The sequence below is a fragment of the Brassica napus genome, chromosome C9 (assembly GCF_020379485.1).
Source record: "Brassica napus cultivar Da-Ae chromosome C9, Da-Ae, whole genome shotgun sequence".
Taxonomy (NCBI): Eukaryota; Viridiplantae; Streptophyta; class Magnoliopsida; order Brassicales; family Brassicaceae; genus Brassica; species Brassica napus.
This window is the reverse complement of record NC_063452.1, coordinates 37,509,577-37,518,209: the sequence shown is the minus strand read 5'-3', so window position 1 is coordinate 37,518,209 and position 8,633 is coordinate 37,509,577. Positions and strand designations below refer to the sequence as shown.

At 41.5% G+C, this 8,633-nt stretch overlaps 1 protein-coding gene across 1 annotated transcript; it reads left to right on the top strand.

The window, feature by feature from the left end:
• The first annotated feature begins 1,874 nt into the window (after positions 1 to 1,874).
• On the top strand, positions 1,875 to 2,398 carry LOC106383219 (uncharacterized protein K02A2.6-like). Its single transcript, XM_013823346.1, has 2 exons — positions 1,875 to 2,207; positions 2,312 to 2,398. Exons 1-2 carry the CDS (start codon positions 1,875 to 1,877, stop codon positions 2,396 to 2,398), a joined length of 420 nt encoding a protein of 139 aa, XP_013678800.1.
• The last annotated feature ends 6,235 nt before the right edge of the window (positions 2,399 to 8,633 follow it).

The window sequence follows — 8,633 nt, the reverse complement described above, 5'->3', positions numbered from 1 at the left end:
CCAAAAAGGGAGGTATTACAGCAGTGAAGAACGAAAATGATGAACTCATCCCGACGCGTACCATCACTGAACATCAGATGTGTATCGACTATAGGAAATTAAATGCCGCTACTAGGAAAAATCACTTTCCCCTGCCCTTTATTGATCAAATGCTGGAACGTTTAGCCAATCACCAGTATTACTGTTTTCTTGATGGATATTCCGGATTTTTTCAAATATCCATACATCCGAATGATCAAGAAAAGACAACCTTTACATGCCCCTATGGAACATTTGCGTATCGCAGAATGCCATTTGGCCTTTGTAATGCCCCCACCACTTTCCAACGTTGCATGATGTCAATTTTTACAGACATGATCGAGGACTTTATGGAAGTCTTTATGGATGACTTTTCAGTCTACAGATCAAATTTTAAGAGTTGCGTCGATAATTTATGCAAGGTATTGGAAAGATGCGAAGAAAAGAACCTTGTCATAAATTGGGAAAAATTCCTTTTTATGGTTAACGATGGCATCGTATTAGGACATAAGGTTTCCTCCGCTGGTATAGAAGTAGACAGAGCCAAAATCAAGGTGATGACCGGTCTACCAGCACCCAAAAATGTAAAAGACGTGCAAAGTTTTCTCGGACACACCGGCTTTTATAGGAGGTTTATACAAGACTTTAGCAAAATTGCTAGACCTTTAAATAACCTCTTGTGCAAGGAAGTAAAGTTCGATTTTACACCAGAATGCATGAAAGCTTTCGAAGATTTAAAAAAATCCCTTATAACTGCCCCCGTCGTTCATGCCCCCATCGTTCATGCCCCCGACTGGAATCTCCCTTTCAAGATCATGTGCGATGCGAGTGATTTTACGATAGGAGCAGTTTTGGGCCAAAGAAAAGATAAAAAGCTGCATGTCATCTACTACGCCAGTCGTACGTTTGATGAAGCGCAACGGAATTATGCAACAACAGAAAAAGAACTACTCGCCGTAGTTTATGCATTTGAAAATTTCCGTCAATATCTAATTGGCACACATGTGATAGTTCACACTGACCATGCTGCCATTAAATATTTGATGCAAAAGAAAGATACAAAACCTCGACTCATACGCTGGATTTTACTACTCCAAGAGTTTGATATTGAAATTAAAGATAAACGAGGAGTAGATAATGGAGTCGCTGACCATCTTTCTCGGATCAGAATAGAGGATAACGTCCCTATAGACGACTTCTTCCCAACAGAGAACGTTGCACAAATAGACACATCTTTTGTAGGTCAAATTTCTCTCACTTCCGATGAGACATCGATCGATGTGAAAGAAAACATATCGATCGATTCCAGTAGTGATAAATCAGCCGATAACGACAGTATCGCAACGCCTCGATCCCCTAGTAACCACAATCACGGCACCTCGTCTATAAAAATAAATATTGACATAAAGGTTAACGTTGCTGGTGATAAGATAAATCTCATACCTAATGAAGAATCGCAACAAGAGGTGCACGCAATTGGTAGGAACTCGAAAGATCGACCCTGGTATGCTGATATAGTAAACTATTTGGCAACCGAAGTCGAGCCTGAAGAACTCAAGGGGTATATGAGGAAGAAATTCTTCAGAGAAGTTAGAAGATATCATTGGGATGAACCATACCTCTACAGGCATTGCTCTGATGGGATATACAGACAATGCGTATCTGAAGCTGAAATTATGGACATTATATACCAATGTCATGGATCTGACTATGCAGGACATTTTGCCACCTACAAAACAGTTTCGAAAATCCTTCAAGCAGGATTCTGGTGGCCGACGACTTTTCGCGATGTCCATGCATTTATAACACAATTTGATAGATACCAAAGATGAGGAAAAATCAGCAAAAGACACGAAATGGAACAGAAGTTCATTCTGGAAGTCGAAGTCTTTTATTGCTGGGGGATAGATTTCATGGGTCCTTTCTCATCCTCATACGGAAACAAGTATATACTAGTCGCTGTAGACTACATATCCAAATGGGTTGAAGCAGTAGCTTCCCCAACCAACAACGCATCTGTAGTTACTAAGCTTTTCAAGAGCATAATCATTCCGCGGTTTGGAGTTCCTAGAATAGTCATTAGTGACGGTGGAACCCATTTCACCAATAAGGTCTTTGATGGATTGCTTAAAAAGAACGATGTTCAGCATAGAGTAGCTACGCCCTACCACCCACAAACCAGTGGACAGGTAGAAGTCTCTAATCGGCAAATCAAAGAAATTCTAGAGAAAACTGTAGAAATATCCAGAAAAGATTTGTCTAGAAAACTAGATAATGCACTTTGGGCCTACAGGACCGCCTAGAAGACACCGTTGGGAACAACACCATTCCACCTCCTTTATGGCAAATCCTGTCATTTACCAGTCGAACTAGAGCATAAAGCAGCTCGGGCCACTAAACTTCTGAATTTTGATATAAAGCCTGCTGCTGAAAGGAGACTCATCCAGCTTAACGAGCTTGATGAAATCAGACATTTAGCCTATGAAAATTCGAAACTATATAAAGAAAGGACTAAAGCGTACCACGATAAGAAACTCTTATCCCGACATTTTGAACCGGATGATCAAGTCCTTCTTTATAATTCTCGGCTAACGCTATTTCCTGGAAAGCTTAAATCTCGTTGGTCCAGACCATTCACAGTAACAGACGTAAAACCCTCTGGAGCCATAACTCTACAAAGTGATAAAGGGGATGAATTCACAGTGAACGGCCAACGAGTGAAACATTATTGGGCCAAACCGCCAGCAAATCAGGCAACCCATTTTCTTTTCAAAAAAAGAAAAATTACTTTTATTGTATTTTTATTTATATCTATATTTATATTTATATTTTATTATTAGTAAAATATTAGGAGTAATAGAAATCAGGAGTCGTTTATATGGAGAAATATCGATCGATGTAGCTGTCTTGTAATCGATCGATGCGGACATATCGAGGGTTAACCTCATTTAACTCGACATCCGCCTCTTTCTCCTCTCATTCCCGAAACCCTAACGAAATCAAAACCTCTCTTTTCTATCTCGATTCTTGACGGAATTCCTCCGTTTCTCGCCCTAATCCACTCGATTTCTCATTCTCTATCTGTTTAGTTCATTCACTCACCCGATCTACAAGGTTTGACTTCAAAATTCTCTATTGTTAGGAATTTTTAGAGTTGTGTTTTGAGATGAACTAGAACTTATGATTAGGTGCGGATTTGAGATGGTTTTGACGTTTCTAACGATTATCTAGTGTTAGGAATTTGGATTTTATGTTGTTAATGCCCTGAAAATACGATTTGGAATTGAGTGATCTTTGCAGGCTTTGCGATTCGACATCAATCGATGCGAACTCTATACCGTCGATCGATACCATTATTTTTGACTAATTCTTCACGACATATATCTATCGATGTCTCACATACTTCATCGATCGATATCACAATATATTGACAACACTATCTCACTTCTACTCTCTTTTCTGATTATTTTCAGATGAGCTCAGACGAATATGCAGATAGACGTGACGAAGAGGAGATACGACGAAGCTAGCACATCCATACAGCACCGCGACCCTTGGCCTCGTGACGATAAAACACCCATCGACACATTCGAGGAGTTCGCTGACCCGAAGAAAGCGGTCAACAGCAAGGAGTGCATCAACCGCGTGCTCAAGGACGAGTGGGACGACTACGACAACATGTTGTACAACACTTGGCTTGGCGTCTCTATCAATCCCACACGGTTCATCGACCCATACATCTTACGGAAGCTCCGGATCGAGACAGACATCAGGGAGATGATCACACAGCTCGGACTTGGTACCATGGCCACTCCCGCATACGATCTCCACGTCGACTTGGTCAACGGATTCTGGGAGATAATCGGCACGGGAGCGGGGGACTCCAACTCCGCTACGCAGAAATCCGTCACCCCACCCTCCGGTACTTTCTACGGGCTCTTGCAAACACGTTGGTTTGCAAGATGGAGCCCAACAAGGTCAGGATACAGGAGCTTACACTACTCTTCTGTGGAGTAAACGGCTTGTTGAATCTGACTCATCTCGTTGAGATCGACGACGTGGTGACTCCAAACCTCGGAGCCATTTTTGCTGCGCACTTTGTGGACCTGAAGAAGAAGCCCTTCACGGGCAAAGGCAGGAAGAAGGAGACGGTTGGGAGTTTGCTGACACCGATCTTTGAGTATCTAGGTATCCGCCTAGACCCGAGCACAGCCGACCGCTCCCACTGCTTCTTGGATGAGCAACACCTGATGAACTCAGGTTGGCTCAAGGAGGAACTTCTCTGGAGTTTTAGGATCGGGAACCAGCACCGTCTACTGCAGATGCCGAACAGGATGATCACAGACTTCGATGACCAGGTCGATAGGCTCCGGTTCATGCCCGATCCCCAGCTCCTCCACGATCTTCCGGCCATCCCGCGCAGACCTCCTGGAGTGCGTCGAGCCAGAGCTACACAGGGACCACCGCAGGCACCTCTTCCTGATTTCCCGATCATACCAGACATCCCTATGCGCGATCAGGGAGACTTTCAGAGGGTAGTTGTGGATGCTCTTCGTGCCATCTGGGCTAGAGTATTTTGCACAAGCAGGAGGACCATAAGATCTCACTCACCAGCAGCAGCAGGACCTTCTAGGCAGCGCAGGGATCCTTCGTCTGGGAGCGACGACGAGTCCAGCGAGGACACCGACTTGTCCTCCCATTTCTATCTATTTCCCTTATGAACTTGTTTTTCTATTTTTCGAACTTGTAGGATTTATATTTTAGACATATCTATGCTTTATGTTTGAGACTGTTTACTTATTTCTTAGGTTTGGAGTGTCAAACAGAGCTAACTACACTGTCAGATCATATGAGTTAGATTCCAGACATGACGCAGAATTTTCTGTTCCTCGCCATCGATCGACACGGAGAGGATGGTATCGATCGATGTGGGGGACAGAGAGGTACGACACTTTGCTCTAACATCTCAAACATCTAACTTTGCTTATCACCACCTTTGGACACTTTACAACGAGACAGTGTAATTTTAGTCTAGGGGCGGTTGTACTAATACCATCTTCTTGAGTTTTGTCAAAAATATTTTCAAACATAATCTTATTAAGTCAAGAAGGGGACTATGAACTTATGATTTTTACTTGAATGTCTAACCACTTTTTAGCACCATTCTAGATTTACTGATTGCATATAATACTAAAGATGCTAAAGTGGATCAACCTGTCAACTATACACACTTGCCTAGCTTGTTTGAAAGAACCAAAGCTAACCTCCAACACTAAACCTGACACAACTGCTTGTCTTGGAGCTTGGTATACACCGGATCGGATTCTTCAAACAAGTTTGGAAGGTAAATCCTTGTGTAGATTTATCACCTTTTCTCTCTCTATTTCGACCCTAGATTTATAGGTAGAGATATTTATTTTCTAAAAAAAATATATATATATATATATATAGGTGACTAGTTAGGTGGAATCCGAACAAGACTTGGTGGCTACAACCATTAAGGCTTGCTTCATAAGGATTCCAACAAAAAGAATTCGAACTGGACGTGGTGGCGGCAATCTTCAAGGCTCAATTCATATGAATTCTTGGATATAGATTAAAAAAAAAATGAACAGGACTTTGTGGCAACCACCATTAAGGCTTGATTCATGGAAGTCTGTCCAATCTTGGTCAATGATCTTGCAATATAAGCAGACTTTGACTGAAGAGAGAAATTAGTAGAGAGAAAAGATAGGAACTAACTTTTACCTGCAGATCGAGATACTTGTTTTAAAATCCTTGCATCATGTGATTGATACTCCCAAGGTAAAGTCTGCACTTTTATTTATGCTAAGAAATGAGGTTGGTAGAGGGGAATGTTAGATAAGATTTGCTAAGTTGTTGGCTAGATGAATTTGGTTGAAAAGCTAGGATATTGCATAATGTGCTTTTGTGATTAGGACCTTTTAGATGTGGAATGCGATATTGAAGAGGTGATGACTTCTATGTTTTAATCTGTGAGTCCCTGCTATTTCCAACCCTCTTTTAGAGAGACTGTCCGTTTGTTTTGCTTGAGGACAAGCAAAAGGATAAGTCTGGGGGAGTTGATATACCATGGATTTCACCCATTTTTAGTCATGGTATATAAGAGTTTTAAGATATATTTATTATGTTTTAAAGTCTTTTCAAAGCAATTACAGGTTCAGCTACTTGATAGAAGGAAATGATGCTTTTGGGACACTTTGGAGTACTTTTACGCGTAGAGAGTCGATCGGAGCTTGAAGAGAAATATCGATCGACCAGTGGTGTGACCCTGATCAGCTCCGTACTAAAGAACATGAAGTCAAGGAGAGAATGAGCTAGGAAATGGATCTTGACACGACCTGATGAGCTTTAAGGAAAGCTAAAAGGCTTGATCCATGAGGTACTGGACCGAGAAAACGCTATGGGCCTTGATGTGGCCTTTATAAAGCATGGACTGACTTTAAACAATCATGGACGACCTGTGACAACCCTGATTGACAAGGAAATGGATAGGATGAAGCTGGTTAGACAGGAAATGGAATGGGAGATTCAGTCTGATCGAGAAATGGACTGGTCAAACCGACATATGCGAGAATTGAGTTGGAAATAGAAGATTGAGAACCAGAGCAGGAACTGGAACATGATGAGGACCTTTATCATCCAAATGAGCATAAGGAGCAGCTTGGTCGGACCTGGAACAAGATGGATCGAGCCCAAGAAAGAGTTGTTCGAAAAAGGCCTTTATCGGCCCAAAAAGTGGAAGGACAAGCCATCTTGGTTTATGATTGGCCCAATATGATTATGCACGACCATTATGGTCTATTTTAAGTGTATTTGGTTTTATTATTTATGTAAACTCATTAGGAAGAGGTTTTGGGCTTTATAAACCCATTAGGAGTCAGTTTTGTGTTTTAAATCAATTAGCAATAGGATTTTGTTTTGGTTTTCCTAAACCACATTGGTTTAGGCTTAGGGTTTTATGTTTTATGCTTTTAAACAGCAGCACCATGTCCATGTAACTTTGAATCATTCTTTTTATCAATAAACTTTTTTTGGTGCAAACCAGTCTTGAGACGACACTGACTCCTTTGTTCACAAGTGGTGAACGTTTATATCACACTAAGGGAGAGTTAATCTTTTGTGATCCATCCTAGACATCAAGCAGGACGCCCCTGTGTCTCAGGAGTAGCATAAACAACCTCTGAGCAATCCATAGCTCGAAGGTGAAGTCCATCCGCCATCCAAGAAACCTACAATCTCTTGATCCTTTCACCCACGCCCCTTCAAGTGATTCAGGGACTAGACAGCCTATCCAGGGCCGCACCAAGTGGTATCAGAGCCTCTTGAGGGTTAGGGTTTGATGTTTTAACAAGGGAGCACGAAATCTATCAGTTAACAAGCTGTATTCTATGTCTGGATATGAACAAGAGCTTACAATTCCATTCTTCTATGGAAAGATTGATACAGAGGCATACCTTGATTGGGAAAAGAAGATGGAGTTTCTCTTTGGACTCAAATACTACACTGAAAAGAAAAAGGTATGTCTAGCAGTCAATGGACTCTGTGGAAGTGCATTCTCATGGTGGCAGAGAGTTTCTCAGACTAGGAGATTTGACAAAAACCACAAATTATTTCATGGGTGGAGATGAAGACCTTGATGAAGAAGAGGTTTGTCTCGCAGTGGAAACTTCCAAAACTAAAACCAGAAGCAGCAACGAAGCTTACTACTTTAGATCAGCCTGCTTATTGGTCTGAATTGACATTAAAATCGGCTGAGAGAAGATTTGTGATTCCTGTTCTATCATTGAAACAAGAGGAGGAAAAGCTGCAAGCTTCTATATTAGCTTCTCCAATAAAACAGATTGAGGAGAGTCATAAAACTGAACTAGAACCAACAACTCTTGGTTTAAAACTCGAGGAGGAGGCAGAAGTTGCAGAAGCTGAGTGTGGCCACGTGCCTGATCAAATAAAACAAGAAGAAAAAGTTCCTGGAGGGTCATCTAAAGCTCTTGAATTGGTGCTTGCTACTGTTGAGCAAGGTGATAACTTTAAGTCTTTAGCTTGTGAGTTACTAATCAGACCTTTGGTATGTCTTCAGCTCAGCTTAGTGGAACATCTGAGAGTTGTTAAGGGCCTGCAGCAAGTTGTTTTTGAACCAGGAGGAAGCTTCAGTGTTAGTATAAGAAGTAACAACAATCTGGTGCAGAAAACAGTTACATACAAGCTTGATCTGCAAGGTTTCTTCACTCCTGAAAAACAAGATTTGAGGTCAAATCTTTTTGAAGGGAAAGAGGATGATGTGATCTTGAGTATCTGCAGTAAAAATAGAGGAGAAATAGGAGGTAACACGCCCTTGATTAGTCCCATAACTAATCAGAACCAGCTGAGATCAACAAAACAGAAACTTGCTGTGGTTAAAAAGATGCCAAAGCTTGAGAATGAATATGGGGATCTTTACACACGACCACCAGACCCTATGCAGCATGAGAACCAAGTTATAATGAGCATTGGGCAAGGTGTATTGAGAGAAATCATAGATATTCTCCTAGGCAGCCACAAGGAGCTAGTTCGGCCACCAGATCAATCAGCAAGGTTTCTGCTTGTTGATACCA